The sequence below is a fragment of the Miscanthus floridulus genome, chromosome 8, assembly GCF_019320115.1.
Source record: "Miscanthus floridulus cultivar M001 chromosome 8, ASM1932011v1, whole genome shotgun sequence".
Classification (NCBI taxonomy): domain Eukaryota; kingdom Viridiplantae; phylum Streptophyta; class Magnoliopsida; order Poales; family Poaceae; genus Miscanthus; species Miscanthus floridulus.
In genome coordinates this window covers 80,351,488-80,369,136 of record NC_089587.1, presented here as the reverse complement: position 1 = coordinate 80,369,136, position 17,649 = coordinate 80,351,488, and the positions used below count along the sequence as shown (strand labels likewise).

The window sequence follows — 17,649 nt, the reverse complement described above, 5'->3', positions numbered from 1 at the left end:
AACAGTATTTTTCTCTCACAACAATTCAGCTTTGGCTTGTTTTTTCAGCCAAGCGAACGTGACCATAAAAGGGAAAGCAGGACACCCCACTAAGGAGCATCGCACTGCATTAGATCAAGATCACTAGCATCGAACCTCGAACACATAGCCGAGCAATAACCGAGCTCTCAGTACCCATTCGTTCTTTCCACCAGAGACTTGGGATCTATCCCTCTCACGCCCATTTGTAACCCCTACTACGAACTTTTCAGTGCTAATAACACGAGCAGTAGCAACGAACTGGACGTAGGGACATTCCGCCCTAACCAGTATAAACCTCGTGTCCTCCTAGCACATCATCCAAACTACAGTATTAAAATTTTACTCGTGGTGTTTACTCACAACACCGACAACCCACCAGCTCCAGCTCCAGGCCATGTGGCATGCCGGTTCCGATCTGCCTGCCCAACATGCAGGTCACATGTCCGGCCCCTCCACTCCGATCGCCGAACCCATCAACCAGAGCTCGTCGTCCCTGATGACCGCCGCCCCCACAGACAAAGAATCTCGATTACTTTACACCGACGAGCAATGATAAATTGATAATGCCGACGACCACGACGACGATGCTGCCTGCGTCTGGCTCTGGTAGATCAATCGCTCGAGCCAGGACAAAAGCACAGGTGGCGAAACAAGAGGTTGCAGAGGCGTCTGCCTCTCCAGGACTCTGAATCCTGGGCGGTGATATCTCCAGCTTGCTCATCCCCATCTGGCCATCTGCATCCAACGAACCTGCCAGTCGGTGCACTGCACTGCCGGCTGGCAGCACATCATACGCATCGGCGCATCGCTTTACAGCCTCGCTCACAACACCGGGTTTCGACAGGGTTTGTTTGGTTAACGATAAGAGGAGGATCGAGCAAACAAAGCTGAGAAAAGAAAAGAAATAATTACAGTGCAGCAACACAGAGACCAGGTTCGCAAGCTGCTTCCTGAAGCAAAGAGGTAGAGAGATCTACCTCTACCAGGCATAACCAAGCCAGAGAGAGAGAGAGAGAGAGAGAGATGAAAAAGATAGGAGATATCTACCAGACTACCACGACCTACAACACTTTCTGCACCAAGGCGACTGCAAAGCTCTTATGAGCACAAAAGAAAAGAAAAAAAGAAACCAAAGGTTAGTTCGCTTCTCCAGCGTCAGCGCGCAGAGGACGACCGATTTGATGACTGGGTCGGACACCTGGACCGGCCAGCATCGGGGATCCAACAGGTCAAGCTCCTGAATAAGGACTCTCCCTGTTTCGAGCACAACTGTTCACGCCTTCTCTCCATGTTGATGGATTCTTTGCCTCTTGAGAGAGTGATGACCAGTACTGAACCTTTGCCCTGCTGCCCACACCCAAGTGCACCACCGGCCGGCCACCTCTGCGCTTCCACTTCCACGGGGCACAAGAATTTATTCAACGCCATTTTCACTGTGTCCGGACCTGTCCATTTCCGCTGCAACAACCCAGGTCTCGGCACGGATCAAGGTAGGGCCTTGGACATGTCCTTGCTGGACCTGTTGTATTTCATGTGGCTCTTCACGAGCTGCCCGGCGGCCAGCGCAGACAGGAGGGAGAGCTCCCCGGCAAGGACCCCGCCGGCCACCACGGTGGCCAGGAGCCTCGCGTTCGATCCGGGGGAGTCCCGGTTTGCGCCTTTCACGCCCAGGAGGTCTAGGCAGGCGGACTGGGAAGCCAGCTGAGTCCCGCCGCCAACTGTGCCCACCTGCAATTCAGAAGTAATCGTCAGTGTTTGGCCTGGAATCATCGTTTTGTAATTATTGTTGATGATTTCATGGAACAGTTGGTTATGAGACCCCTTCAACCAAAAGGTATTAAACAAATAATCTTAAAGAGCTCCGTAGTGGTATATGCCATCATGGTTAACAAAAACAAATCAGTAGAATTTTTATGTGCCTCATCAATCATAATAGAGGCCAAAAGCCTACTCATCAAGCCAGCAAATAGACGAGTGGAATAGGAAAACAAGAAGAAAAGATTCCTTTTTGTTGGGAATGGAAGAAAATGTTCCATTGGAGTCAAAACAGCTGTCGTGATGACAAAGAAATGCAGCCCAATGTAATGCGTTCATTATGTCATATTTGCAGAATAGACGACTGTGTTTGCCCTACCAGTGCACAATCAAAATACAACGCTAGTTTTGCGGAAGATCAGCATTCATTATGTCACCTTTTCTTTATTAATAAAGGAAGTTGGCAGATGGGATGATCAAAAGGAAATGATTCAAAGGTCAATTATTCATGGAAAAGGATGTGAAAGTTAAGTCCCAGCCCATTTGGGACCATGAGATACGTGCAGAGCATTTGTTGCAAAACAAAATCAAAGTGGGACCAAACATACTGTAGGCAAAGCATATCACCAGCACCAAAACCAGGATACGTTGGCGCTTCAATACAAAAACATGCATTGTTGCGTACCTCAATAGAAGGCATCGTGACAGATATGTGAAGATCTTTTCCGTCATTTATGGGTTCCAGCATTGTGATGCAGTGGGAGCTTTCGACGTTCTGCGCAGGATCCTGGCCAGTGGCGATGAAGATGGCCGTTACAATATTGCTCGCATGAGCATTGAAACCCCCAAGAGCTCCAGCGATAGCCGAGCCAGCAAGATTCTTGATTGTGTTCAGCTCGACTAGTGACTGCACATTTGTTTTTAGAACCTTTTTCACCACTTCCTCCTTGATTACAGCCTCGCAAACCACAGACTTTCCACGCCCTTCAATCCAATTCACAGCAGCTGGCTTCTTGTCAGAACAGAAGTTACCTGATTTAAAGAGTGAAAGATATTGGTTAGCCTGGGAACATTACAGGAGTATACGTACAAAGTATGTTGTAGGATCTTGCATCTACAATTATATAGTCATTTGACGCACAAAGTTATGCTGATGGAATCAATTATGACCAGGTCCAGGAAGAATCAGATATGACTGAAGACATTAATGGTACACGAAAGCTGCTAACTTGAGTAAACAAATATTTGTAGTGGGCAAGTGGCAGAAATACGCCATCTTGAAATATTGTTTGTTGTGATCTAACAAGATTATGCTGATGCAACCAGGTTTTCATAGTACAGTCAAATATTTCATGCATCTTGTTTTTGTAAAAGCACTGACGTTGCTGATTGTGCAAAAGAAGTACTTATGTTTCTGTTTGAAATCTTCTTTCTTATATACATAATTTTTTGAGTTTGTGTGCCTTCTCACAGTAAGTATTAGTTTAAGTCAGTATTGGTTTCTGTGCAGTATCTTTGTATTATAAAACACTGTGTGGTATCTTTGTCTGAAAAATAAAGCCGTTTTTTTTTTGCTTCCTGAAATCCTAATGCATAGCGAAGTGATGGAGTACTTAAACTTCATATACCATGCCACACTGGTTCACTGACCAACTAAATTTAAAGAGGTGCAGTTAGATTTAACAATCCAATGTTCAGCACCTTTTTGTCCTCAAGCTTCCCTCAATGATTCAATAGAATAAATAGTACTAAGTATTTATACTGCCAATAGGTCTTTCATACTTATTGTTCATTGAAGACTCCTTAGTATGGTCAGGATTCAAATAAGATAACACTTTGCAGACAAGTACAACAGCAAGCGATGAATTATTTTAGGGGGGGAGGCTATGTGCCCTTTACCTTAAATGTGAAAACGAATTTAAGTTTTTTTTAGGATAGAAGAATGCGCTGAAAGTTCAGTACACTAAGCAGCCACTATGTGACTCAGTCAGGTGAGGCGATTCGACTTATCCCAAAAGCGCGAGAGAAAGGCGAACCTGATATGCTAATGACATCCATGTCAGGTAAGTCGTCCTGAAGGAAATCCAGCACATTCTGCACGCCCTTTGACACCATGTTCATCCCCATGGCGTCCCCTGTGCTGCAGCTGAATCTCATGTACAGGTTCCTCCCTGCCATGGCGCACCGCACCCCCTGCAGCCTCGCGAACCTGCTCGACCTGCTCACATTTGATGGTGTTCCCAAACAAGTCAGCAAGCGTGTCATGCTCAATCATCCTACACAATGATTTCAAAACCTTGCAGGAGAAGTAATGGATGAAAGGAAAAAATGGTTTTGATTGCTTAATGATTTGATTAAGACAGGCGTCTTGTACTAGTATTACTATGGAGACGTATCGTGGAGTTTGTGCCGCGTGTTAACCTCAACATGGCGTCATTTGTCTCATTCTAGATGTGCACGAGTCGGATTGAACCTCAACATGGTTCGTTTGGATGGGGATCGTGGAATTTGTGCCGCGTGTTAACCTCAACATGTTAAGCATCTACGGATACGGAATGCTATCAAGATTTTTGTCGCAAAATTCAATTCACCTGTTGAAGACCATGGAGAGCGTGTCAAAATTAGCAGGGTCCTCGAGGAATGCCTTGAGCTCAGCTGCGCGGCGCGCGGTGGGGAAGCGGGCGACGGGGGCGCGCGTCATCCCGTCCCGCAGCACAACGCTGGTGGCGCCGCCCGACTCGGCGATGGCCTTGCAGCCTCGGTTGGTACTGGCGACGAGGCAGCCCTCGGTGGTGGCCATGGGCACGTAGAACCTCTGGCCGTCGAGCAGGAGCGGGCCCGCGATGCCCACGGGCAGCTGCACGTACCCGACCGGTAGCTCGCAGCACTGGCCGAGGATGGAGGCGTAGTCGAAGCCGTCGAGCGGGAGGCCGTCGATATCCCTCCCCGTGATCCGCCGCACGGCCTCGCGCCGGATGCCGGCGGCGCGGCGGCAGTCGCCGAGCCTGGTCTCGAGCACGTAGGACGGGATCTTCCCGGCGACGACCGAGGCGACGATCTCCTCGTCCTCCTCCGGCATTTTCTCGAGCGCCGCGGCGGCGGCGGTGCTCCCGAGCAGCGCGCACGGGGCCGGCGCCTGCGCCTGCTGCCGGGAAGAGGGCGGCGCCGCGGCGGCGGGAGCTCCGGACGACCCGACCAGGAAGTCCTCGTCGTCGTCGCTGGACGAGACGATGGACTGGACGAAGGCGATGCCGAAGAAGCTGAGCAGGTAGATGAGCGAGGCGATGAGGCCGAATATGGCGAGCATCTCGGCGAGCCCGACGACGTGGAGCGGCGTGGAGGAGCGGATCTTCTCGCGCCACCGGCGCATGAGGTACGCCAGCGACGCCGCGAACAGCGCCGAGAAGATGAGGTTGGTGTGCCGTAACGGCAGCGGCAGCGCGTCCCCGGCCTGCACCCTCGCCGCCGCCGCCCGGTGCGGCGGCGGGTGCCGGTGCCGGGCCGCCGCCGCCGAACCCTGCCCCACCACTCCACGGCCGCGCACTTCCATGGCCGGCTCCGGCGCACGCGCGCGGTCACTCCGCGGTCAACGAGTCAAGACCGACGTCGTGACGGGCAGTGAGTGGTCGCGAGCTCTGTCGCCCCCACCAAAGGTGTATGGGGGGCTATGGCCGGCCGCGCCGCGAGCCGCGAGGAGGTGGGGAGGAGACCGGCGGTGGAGCGGCTGTCTCGGGGTGACCCTCCTCCACTCCTCGGGACGCGGGCGGCCACGGGGATGCCGGCCGGCAGCGGCCGGCGCGGGCCTTTAATAGCGGCGGAGCGTGAGCGGAGCGGACTGGCAGGCAGCCCACGACGTCCGGTGCGCTTACCGCACGCAGACGGGCCCACGAGGCCGCGAGCGCACGAGCTGGCCACCAGGGCGGGCCCACGGTGCCGCGCCGAGAGCAGCCTCGAGCGAGCCGGCTTGGCCGCGTGGTCCGCTTCGGCCTTTTGCTGCGCTTGCCTAGCATTTCGCTCGTGGAATCGTGTGGAGGGAGATCGCATCGTCCAAACGCATTCGTTTACTTAGGCCGTGTTTAGTTGCTGCGCGAAGTTGGCGCCGCCGAAGTTTGTACGGTACTGTAGCTACTGTAGCGTTTTGTTTTTATTTGGTAATAATTGTTTAAATTTTGATTAATTAGGCTCAAAACGTTCGTCTCGTAAAGTACAACCAAACTGTGCAATTAGTTTTTGATTTCATCAACATTTAGTACTCCATGCATGTACCGCAAGTTTGATGTGACGGGGAATCTTCTTTTTACATAGTGCCAAATTCAGGAAATTGTGGGAACTAAACAAGGCCTTATTTGAAAAAACATCAGCTTATGCCACGACATGATCACAGTCACAGATCAGAGAGCGCTTTATTACTACTAGGCCATTTTTTTGACTGTACTGTACAGCACCGCTGTTCGGAAAAAGTCGTCTCCGTACTCCTGCGTAGCTTCTGGCGTTTTGCTTCTGTCACTAGCTGCGCTGGCTGGATTGCTCTCCTGGTGCAGCTGCCGCCGCCGTGTGGCTGGAGGGAGCCACTAGTCCACTACGGCGTACTCGTAACACCCTTTATAAAACTTTTTAAACAATAACCTTTGTCGGGGAGAGTTTCCCCGCCAGGATTATCTGAAGAGGAGAAACGATAGAGTTTGTTATAACTTATAACACAGGGCGATGTCGTCCGCCTAAGTTTGGGGTTACACAAGAGCGAAGAAAAAAAAACGTCATTGGTGCAAACCGGGGATCATGGAGGCTGAGGCAAACCTCCCCTCCCAGACTGATCCATTCCTTGCGTCCCAAAGCCGCCACAGAATTGTTAGAAGAATAGAAGGCTAGGTTGCAGGATCTTTATATATTTATCTACTTATTTAAGATAATCTATAGATTAGTCTAATAACTTGCAAACAATTCAAATATGTACAACAACTTAGCAAGCACATATATAGTCGTAAATGCTTTTGCTTTGCATAATATGTGTTAGTTGCTCGAGATCGTAAGGATGGTGGTGGGCAAGTTAAACTCTTGGTTATCTCAGCACAATGAACTGGTGGTGCACAAGTTATACTTATCTAGATAACAAGCAGTGAGAACAATTTGTTGCTCTGTTAGACACATATCCATCTTTCCTACATATCTTCTTTACCCAATCGGGTCATCATCAAGATCAAGGGATGGTAGCCAGACAATACGCCGCGCGTTCGGCTGGGCTGGCTGGCCAGCCCCCTCACATAGATATTATTCATATGAATCAGCCAGCAGTACTTCTTTCTCACATAAACAAATCAGCAACGATACGAACCAGCCAACCGAACAGAACGACGAAAGATGGAGCGACGAGACCTCACATAGACCATGCGTGTGGTCTCTTTCGACATGGCTGCCGGCTATGAACAACCGAAGATGATAGCGCTAAGCACTTCAAAGACCAGTACTGCCTGCGGTAGACAATAGGGTTTTATTGAAGAACCATACTAGACTCCCCCCCAGGGGTACAACAACTAGTCTATCATGCATTCGGCTTGCTGAATCTTAACTGAAAAATACTGTTCTGGCTGAAATATTATGAGAGAAAACACTGTTTCGGTTAAAAAAAACCAAACAAGTCGGATATGGGGTAAACCAAACGAGACCTATGGGCAATTTTTGGGTCCTACATTTTAAACCTGTCGTTCGGGAGGGTATGGCCACACCCGCGCTTGCCCATATCCACACCCATGTCTGACGTACCCACAGGTTCCTCTCCCCACTTTTGCTCATACCCGTTTATCCATATTCATTGGATAATTGAGTATTCAAAATACTTTAATCAAGATACTGGTATAGTCAAAGTTTACAGGCAGAGGAGAAATTGGGAGGTTCCAATCTGCAGTAAAATGCACAAGAGGGAAATCTCCGGTAACATCTAACAATCGACTCTTCAAAACGAACAGGGATTTTGAGGAGGAAAAAGAAAACAAGATGGATCGGAGAAGAGGAAGGAGGAACAAGTCAAGGCTCTCACGGATTGCGCAAGGATCTGTTCCATGATGAGCTGCGACGTGGCCGCGGACGCAAAGGAGAAGGAGCTCCCGGACGCGGCGGCGCCCCTGCACACGACGGCCCCGTCGTCGAGCTCGCACGCGGCGTCCTCCGTGATGGGGCTGGCCGCGAGCGCGGCCGGCGGCGGCGTTGGCGGCGGGGGCGCGAACGCGTGCCCCGACGCGCTCCAGGGGCGGGTGAGGAACTCGAGCGGGTCAAAGTTGCCCAGCTGAACACCGCCGCGCCGGGACTGGGAGCCACCACCGACGAGCACCGGGACTGGGAGCGACGAAGATGGATGTCGGGTATTACCCATACCCGAGCGGGTACACAATTTTCTACCCATACCCTACCCGTTTCTGGTGGGTATGGATTTGGATAGCGGGCATGAATATCCGGCGACAGGCTACATGCCATAGAGCATCCTTAAAGCCAAACACAGTTAAAACCAAATCATTGTTCATATTGAACATTACCCGTTCAAACAAGGCTTCAAAACCATACTACGCTTCGCAACATCACGTTGCGACTGTGCAGCGCCGCCCATGCTGTTCCTACATTCCTGCTAATATTTCTCGTTTAATTTGCTCTCAGATCTTAAATGTTTGACTCAATTTTATTATATTTTGTGATTGAAGAAACAAAGCTTTTTGATATTTTTCTTCCAAGATCCTATTTTAATTGATCCGCTCGCTCTTCGTCGATTCCCACTTACCTGCGTTATTGGATCTTTCGGATGTTTTAACATCCGCATCCATGACCGGCCCGATATATACTCGGCGGTCGGCTCAGCACACGTGCGTGTGGTAGCACGTCTTTTCCCTCTTTCAAACTTCGCAGCAAGAGTGCAAAAGTCTTTGATTTTTCTTTTGAGAGTGCATAAGAATTTCATGGGGATCACGTTACTCATGGGATTATATATACTCACTCCATCCCAAAATAAGTAAAGGGTTAGGTTTTCTAATTCAAACTATTTCGAGTTTGACTAAATTTATAAAAAAATACTAATGTTTATAAAACCAAATAAACATTATTAGATTCATCATGAATTATTTTCATATTTGTCGAGTATCGTTATTAGGGATACCCAAAGCAATGAGGTTAGCGCCCATACTGACTCCCCCGGATGGCTTGAGACGTATTAAAAAGTCTCGAGCGACCCCAAGGTCGCGGGCTCCGTCTCACCCAAGGTCGCGGGTTCCGTCTCGCCCGACTCTCGGGTGTGGGCTCTGTCTCGCCCGACCCCTCGGGTACGGGCTCCGTCTCGCCAAAGGTCGCAGGTTCCGTCTCCGTCCCGCCCAAGGTCACGGGTTCAGTCTCGCTCAACCCCTCGGGTGCGGGTTCCGTCTCGCGCCGACCCCTCGGGTGCGAGCTCCGTCTCGTCCGACTCCGAGGACGCGGGCTCCGTCTCACCCGATCCCTCGGGTGCGGACTCTGTCTCGTTCGACCCTAAGGCCGCGGACTCCATCTCGCCCGACCCAAAGGCCGCGGGCTCCGACTCGCCTGACCTCTTGGGTTTGTGCTCCGTCTCGCCCAACCCCAAGGACGCGGGTTCCATCTCGTATGACGGGGACCCATACCATCGCCAACAACTCCAGGTCCAAGCGTATGGACCTGGGTCAAAACTCTAACACCAGGAAAAAGAGACTGGCACGCCTCGATGTAACCCGTGGCTATGACGGGCCATACCTGGCGATTCACATCAAGAACAGTGTCGAGCGTGCCGGTACTGTTCTGTCTAACCCTCGTACGAACGTTGACAGGTGTGTCAGTTCACCACGACGTCCGCGCGGGACGGAGTGAAACGCCATGATCGGCAGATGACGCATGCGCATGGTTCTAGTGACGAACAGGGCCACGACGTGGAGCCATCCATGTTGACATCTACAGGATCGGTGGGACCCTCATGAAGGAGAAGAATGATCCGGCGACCCTAGAAGCCTTCTTCTCTCTCTTCGCTCTCTCTCTCTCTTCTCTCTCGTTCTTCTCCTTTTCCTTCATCGTAACCCGTGCTTTTCCTTCACCTATAAAAGGAAAAGCAGGGCACCCCTACGGGGGACCGAACGACGAACAAATCAGAACACAAGAGCATGACACGAGCACACGGCTGAGCGGCAATCGAGCTATCAGCACCCGTTCACTCCTTCCACTAGAGACTTGAGATTATTTCCCTCTCTCGCCTGTTTATAACCCCTACTGCAAACCAAGTGACGATAACACGAGCAGCAGGGGACTGGACGTATGGGACGTTCCGCCCGAACCAGTATAAACTCTTGTGTCCTCCGAGCACACCATCCGAGCCAGATGCGTAAATACAAATTTAATCCTCAGTGGTCTGGAAACACCGACAATTTTCTACCTATTTGGTGTCATATATATTGATGTTCTTTCCTATAAATTTGGTTAAGCTTGAAATGGTTTGATTTAGGATAAACCTAAAACATTACTTATTTTGATATGGATGGATTATTAGTTATGGGCATAGGCTTATATATTGATTTAAATGACAAAAAAAATCCAAGCCCAACTAAATGTCTAAATCCAACGCTAGCAGTTGAGCTTCGTGTGTGCACACCATTATGACGTACGTGGAAGTACTGTACGTGGACGTTTCACGTCATTATTACACTAGGAACACGTGGTGTCTGGTCTGGTACGCGTGTGTGTCCATTTCCGTCACACACTCACACGCATGTTTTCTGCATGCTCCACGTACGGACATCCATCCGATCAGCACTGAAAAAAGCTAGCCTGTACGTGTATGTGTATCCACTGGCATCCATCCGATCCGATTAGTCTCTTATCTCTAGTGGAACGGTTTGAAGAATCCATGCTAAAGTGTAGTACGTACGTGGATTTTGATTTGCTGTTAATGCTTGGATATAATTACACGTCAGCTAGCGCACCAAATAGCTAATTTGAGCCTTAGGGCTTGTTTGAATGCACTCGTATTCGTCTCAATTCATATGTGTTGGAGTGGAACTTAAACTATTTTTGACCCCAATCCACTACAACACACATGAATTGAGGCGGATACGAGTACATCAAAATAAGGCCTTAGATTTTTTTTGGCAACAAAATAAGGCCTTAGTTAGGAGCTGGGACTCGGGATCATTCACGTCTTTGCGTATAAAAACAATTTTTTAATACAAATGATTTTATTTTTCAAAGATGATATTTTTATCTAACTTATACATAAACGATTTTAAGAGACAAAAGATTACAAAAGTCACTCAATAATGCATCCGCCTTACAAAATGAATTTACATTTGCCAATGAATCTATTTTTTAGGGATCTTCTTACGCCCATAGAAAAAAATGACCACCACACGTAACTCCGAGGCCTAAGCCGCTGCTCTCTATCTCGGCCACTCGTTCAGCCGCCCCTCCTCAGTCTCAGAAGACGTCTCTCTTGCGCGCCTGCCCTCTACAGTCACCCCTCTATCCCTCTCTGGCTCCCTCCATCCCTCTCTCTATACCCCCTCTTTCCTTCTACGACCGCCCCTTCCTCCCTCTCAGGCTTGGGTAACCCCTCACATAGCGATGTCACTAGGGTTAGGGCTGAGAGTCCCCAACCAGAGATGCAGTAGTGGTGGAGCATCGATAATATTGGTGGAGTGCCGATAATAGAGGTGCTATGGTGGAGCTCTGACGATGGAGAGGATAAGGCAGGTCTGGTGAGCTTGACCGAATCTAACGAGGAGGGGTGAGCATGGCCAATGTAACGATGCCTTAAGCCATCAACCTCTCTGCATCTCCTCTGTCGTTGATCCAAGGACAGGGATGGGGGACCAGGTGGTGAAGAATTTGGGGAGAGGGTGAAGCACGGCTTGGGTTCTTGCTGTCGCAAATGGTGGAGAAGCACAAGTTAGTCTTGGTACATGATCAGCTTGATTATAAGCTCCTTGATTTGACTCGGCTCTCGGGTGACGATCAATTCAATTTGATACGCGTTCAGTTCCGGCGCTTCTAGGGCGCATGGCATCGGTGCACTGCTGCAGGCTGCTGGCCTTTCTACTGCGCCCACACGCACGCTCTCGACGGTCCATACGGCCTAATGTCTTAGTAACGACCTTGTCAAGGCATGCTTACCCATCTCTCATTTCTAGGGTTTCTGGTGTGCAGGCAACGGGAGCAGATGGACCTATCGAGCTTGGCTAAAGCAGGCACGGAAAAGACATGCTTCTTTTGCGCCTCCATCAAAGTGCAAGCTAGTGGTGTCGGTGGTGCCAAGCACCATACGTGGGCTGAGGTGGTAGTGGCAGATGTGTTTTCTTAATTCATTTTTAGAGGCTGTTGGCATAACATAGCTATCTCCGAAAATTTATTTTCTCATACAAGGATCATTTCAGAGCCGGGGAGCCAGCCCTCTACCAATAGCGGTTGACCCCTCATCCTAGAGTTCGTTATTAATTTGTAAAAATCTTACGTAGGCCATTAGGTGGTTCCACTACAAGTGACGACAGCCGGCTGGAACGAATCCAAGACGCATCACCTCGATCGCGACGACGATGGAGGATGGGTGGTCCGTCCGCGTCATCGTTTTAAGCGCGGCTGTGGAGGGCGATGACATACAGCATGATGTCCGCGTCGTCTTACCCAGCTGCCTCGCTCGTTCTAGCTAGTTCACCACGATGTCTGCGCGGGACGGAGTGAAACGCCATGATCGGCAGATGACGCATGCGCATGGTTTCAGTGACGAATAGGGCCACGACATGGAGCCGTCCCTGTTGACATCTACAGGATCGGTGGGACCCACATGAAGGAGAAGAATGACCCGGCGACCCTAGAAGCTGTGGCAGAACCACTCGAAATAGCACACTTACGGAGGCGCTCGTCTTCCACCAGACACTAAGCACCCCGAAAGCAAGCTACAGCGGGCGGTATCCGTCGGGCACACCGCAAGGGAGAACTCAAAAGATCCACATTTTTCCCAAGGATCCAATAATGAAAACGAGTTACAATACTTATCCATTTCATACATCAAAGTTTCTTAAAAGTACATTATTACAATACCAAATATCAGAGTGCGGAATGATAACAGCGGAATTTAAAAATAACATCTAGCGGTAAGGGGCGACGATTCCGTCTGAGCCCACCAGAAGGATCCACCACACAAAGGTACTCTTCAAGCATCACCTGCAACAGGGGTAAATAAACCCTGAGTACACAATGTACTCGCAAGACTTATCCGACTAGTGGGAATAATTTCCCGACTCCAAGGAATATGATAAGCTTTGTGGTTTGCTGGTTTTCTTTAGCAGAAAGCAATACTAATAGTGAGTCCTTATTTATGTATTATTATTATTAGCCGTATTAACTTATCATCTAGCCAGTCTATATAAGCACCTATTCTACTTTCAAGCAAGAGTTGAGCAATCAGTTCCATTTCTTCTCCTTTCAACTTTCAGTTCTTACTACGGTGCTAAACCATAGACAAGCCGTACTGGATTTCCCGACGATTCGCGAATCAATGTGCCCAGCTGGGTGCCCCGAAGACACACGTCCTGCTTATACCCTAGGCATAAGCAGGACTAACCCATCACTCTCCTGTCCCGGGTGTCCAGGTCCCCGTCCAAACTTGGACTCCAAGCCCCCACATCCTGAGTCCTGGACTCAGTGTGGTGCAAGGACCTCCACCACCTCCTCTTCCCATCAGTCGATCTAGAAAGAGCCGGATCCGCAACAAGAGAGCAACAAGTCTTCCTTGCGCCCATACCCAAGTATATGCTCGGGACAATAGATCTGTGACTTGCCTAGAGCCATATGCAACGACCGGTCCTTAATTGACACAGACAGGGAAAAAAGTGTAATCGAGATATGCCCTGTTGGCCGCAGGACACAACCCTTTACACCCACCAGAACCCAACCATATCCCTGGCCGATCATCATTTTCCTTTCCACCATTTTATCATGAGTGATCATATTTATCACCTATTTGCGAGTAACGGCAGGTTACTCACGCTACCGAGATCCTGAGCATAGCAGCTACTCGACCTGTACTAGTAGGACTTATAGGTAGATATATTTATGCATGTAGTTTTCATAAAATACCTGGAACATAAATGCACATCATAGATATATATTCAGTGATTATTTAAAATAGGGGTTATGCACCGAGGCTTGCCTTGGGCAGGCACGGTGTCAGCAAAGTCAGTGACAGGCGGCTCCGGAACGTCCTCCTGCACGAGGATCTCCTCGTACTCTTCGATGACTTCGTCGTACTCCTGCTCGCCGAAGGTCACGATCTCTAGTGGCTCGTCCTCTATATGCATGCAGTGATGATGGTGCAATAATTAATATATAGGCAATCGCAACTCTTAAAATAAGAATACATCTACCAAGCTACTAAGCTAACTCTAATGACTAATACGCAAAGTTACCTATTATTCCCACTAAACAGGTATGAAACATTTCATGTATTATCTTAGCAACTAAAGGCATCCTTATTGTTAATATCAATTTACTATATATATGATAAAACAAGGTGCACTAGCTACCATATTTATCAATCTATTCTAAGACCACAAAAATTACAGTGAGCACATAATAATACAATGAACCTACTGTAAAAGAATTCTAGGGCTATCACTTCTACCAAAGCATCACAAAAATTCATCATCTAAATAACCATAATAATAATATGCATCTTGAAATAATAAAGTAACCCTAAAGGTATCACTGAACTATACGAACTAATTACACTAACAGATAGATCATGAATTTAGGAATCTAACAAAATTTATTTCACAATAAATAAATAAATTCAAATGAGCTCTAGAGTTGAAGAAAATGATATTATTAGAGAAGGATGATCATGCTATTGGACTTGTTGACTTGCACATGACTGTGGGTCTAGAACTACTAGATGAGACCGTGGGTTAAGAAAATAATAAAGAAGAAGAATGAAGGAATTCTTGCAGGCTAGCTACCTCGGAATTGAATGAAGTGCCGCCTACGGTGATCGATGTGCGGAGGCAATGCAAGAGGAGAGACACCAGGGAGCTAGCAATTGCTTGCCCTGCGTGGAGCGGAGCAGAACCATATATAGCACTGGTGAGTGGGTGATCACAACAAGCTAGGTAGTCTGGAAGCACGAAACGAGTTGGCAGGGTTGTCCTCTGGCTCCATGCCGTGTGCGGTGGTGTGGTCTTTAGCCATGAGAGAATTAATTCAATGATGGACTTTGAGTGGTCTTGGACTTACGAGCACGTCAAGACTGGAGTGTGCTTTGGGTGAAACGTGCTTGGCGGTGGGCGCTGATTCATTCATGCAGGTCAAGGAATTAATGGGGGAGGAGACCACAGGTCAAGGAAACATTAGAGAATGAGAAGGTCAATTTTAGACTAGCTACCTCAGCTGATTATTGCAGCTTGGGAGAAATCGATAGACGCAGCTTTCACGGGCAAGAACAGAGAAACTTGATTTGAGAGAAGCAAGTGAGCAGCGGAGCGAAATAGCTCGGCGTATCCTTTTAAAGACAGGAGACGCAGGAATGGAGAAGCAAAGACGCGACAGCGACGCGTCGTAAGGTTAGTGGCTAACTAGCTTGCTTAAAGGTAAAAAACGGTGCCTGTGAAAGGCGTGTGGTCGCGGATGAACAGTGCCCATAGTGAATAGTGTTTCCACGCATGAACAGTACCTACGTGTGGAAAATCTACATTGCTCCAGTGCTGACGTGAGGAAAGGGTGCGTTCACTGCGTTTGCAGAGCAGTGAGCGAGCGACGTGCTTAGCGGGCCAAACTTGTGCGTGAGATTAAGGCGTAGCTTGTGCGACACACTATAGTAGTGGCAGCGCGTCGTGCACGAATAATTTTGCAAGGTGATTAGCAAGCGAAGTAAATGCGGAGTAATTAGAACAACGAGAGATGACAGTGGCACGTCGCGAGATTGATGGAGATATAAATCTTGTCAAGTGGTACGCTAATAATTAGTGAATGATAATAATTTATCATTTGACTTTGTGGCTATGGAGCTCTCACGTGGAGAAAGATGACGTGCTAGAAGGACAATTTGGACAAGGAATAAATTAGAGCTCAATTTGAGAATTAGTGTAATAAAATTTAATTTCTCATTTACCACATGCAATAATACATAAACATGATGCTCATGACATGGTTTAGTATTTTGATTAAGGCGTAACATCGAGGGTGTTACAAATCTGTCCCCCTAAAACAAAATCTCGACCTGAGATTTCGTGTGCCTAGTGTGAGAAGGAGGTAGGAAATACATTTCGATGCAGCAACTAACTATCAGAGCCAGAGAGGAGATGGGGGTAATGCTTCAATAGGTAACTCTCTTGTTTCCATGTGGCTTCGTCCTCTGAATGGTTTTGCCACTGCACCTTATAGAACTTTACTACTCTGTTCCTGGTCACTCTCTCCTTCTCATCCAAGATTTTGATAGGGTGCTCCACATAAGTCAAATCTGGCTGGAGGGGAAGCTCTTCAATTTCCATAGCTTCATCAGGAACCCGCAAACATTTCTTCAACTGTGATACGTGAAACACATTATGTACCGCAGATAAAATATCAGGCAGCTAGAGACGATAAGCAACTGGACCACACTACTCCAGAACCTTGTATGGACCCACATACCGAGGGGCTAGCTTGCCATGGACACCAAACCGATGCACCCCTCTCATAGGAGATACTTTGAGATACACATAATCCCAGCTGTAAACTCCAAAGGCCTTCTTCGCTTATCAGTATAAGCTTTTTGTCGGCTCTGCGCTGCCTTCAAGTGGCTTCGAATAATGCTTACTTTCTCTTGAGCCTCTTTTATGAATTCAGGCCCAAAGTACCCACGGTCTCCCACTTCAACCCAGTTCAGCGGCGTTCTACACTTCTGCCCGTATAGAGCCTCAAATGGTGCCATGTGAATGCTCTCTTGGTAGCTATTATTATATGAAAATTTAGCTAACTTCAAGCACTTATCCCACTTCTCAGGAAAAGAAATGGTACAAGCCCTCAACATATCCTCGAGCACCTGGTTCACCCTTTCAGTTTGACCATCAGTTTGTGGGTGGTATGCTGAGCTTCTAAGAAGATGAGTACCCAGACAGTGCTGCAATTGTTCCCAGAAACGAGAGACAAAGACTGACCCTCTATCAGAGACGATAGTAAGGGAAACTCCGTGTAGGGTCACAATCCGATCAAAATATATCTCAGCATACTTCTTGGTAGTATATCTAGTGTCCACTAGGATAAAATGGGCAGACTTGGTGAGATGGTCCATAATGACCCAAATAGAATCAAAGCCTGTGGAGGTGTGGGGTAAACCCATAATGAAATCCATAAAAATATCCTCCCATTTCCAAACAGGAATGGGCAAGGGCTGCAAATATCCTAGGGTACGCATATGATCTGCTTTAACCCTACCACAAGTGTTGCACTCCGTGACATGCCGGGTGATGTCCTGCTTCATGTTGGACCACCAGTACAAGTGGCGCAGATCATGATACATCTTGTTACTACCAGGATGAATAGACAGTTTTGAATGGTGAGCTTCATTCAAAATCTTTCTTTTCAGCTCTTCATTGGATGGAACCACCAGTCTATCCTTATATCTCACCACTCCATGTTCATCAACACTAAAGTGAGGGCCATGCCCTTCAGCCATCAACTTCTTGATGTGAGGAATCTCTTCGGGGTCTTCCTTTTGCTCCTGAATAATCTGCTCTAGCAATTCTGAGGTCAATGCAATATGAGCTAACACCTCTGTGTGGTTGAGAGATAAAGGTATTTCCTCAACCTAATGTGACTTACGGCTCAAAGCATCAGCCACAACATTAGCCTTTCCTGGGTGATAATGGACTTCCA

The 17,649-nt window shown here is 48.4% G+C and overlaps 1 protein-coding gene across 1 annotated transcript; it reads right to left on the bottom strand.

The window, feature by feature from the left end:
* Positions 1–269: 269 nt before the first annotated feature.
* Positions 270–5,662, bottom strand: LOC136476804 (3-hydroxy-3-methylglutaryl-coenzyme A reductase-like). Its single transcript, XM_066474759.1, has 4 exons — positions 4,368–5,662; positions 3,813–3,994; positions 2,462–2,808; positions 270–1,749 (listed from the first exon to the last, which is right to left on the bottom strand). The coding sequence occupies exons 1-4, from the start codon at positions 5,324–5,326 to the stop codon at positions 1,507–1,509; spliced, it is 1,731 nt and encodes a 576-aa protein (XP_066330856.1). The 5' UTR covers positions 5,327–5,662; the 3' UTR covers positions 270–1,506.
* Positions 5,663–17,649: the final 11,987 nt, after the last annotated feature.

Bases quoted from the DNA above. Each gene is read 5' to 3' on its own strand.
- LOC136476804 (XM_066474759.1), bottom strand. From the start codon at position 5,326: ATGGAAGTGCGCGGCCGTGGAGTGGTGGGGCAGGGTTCGGCGGCGGCG. The intron at 3,995-4,367 runs GTGAATTGAATT...AAATGTGAGCAG, and splicing joins CTCTCCATGGTCTTCAACAG to GTCGAGCAGGTTCGCGAGGC. The intron at 1,750-2,461 runs GTACGCAACAAT...TCTGAATTGCAG, and splicing joins TCACGATGCCTTCTATTGAG to GTGGGCACAGTTGGCGGCGG.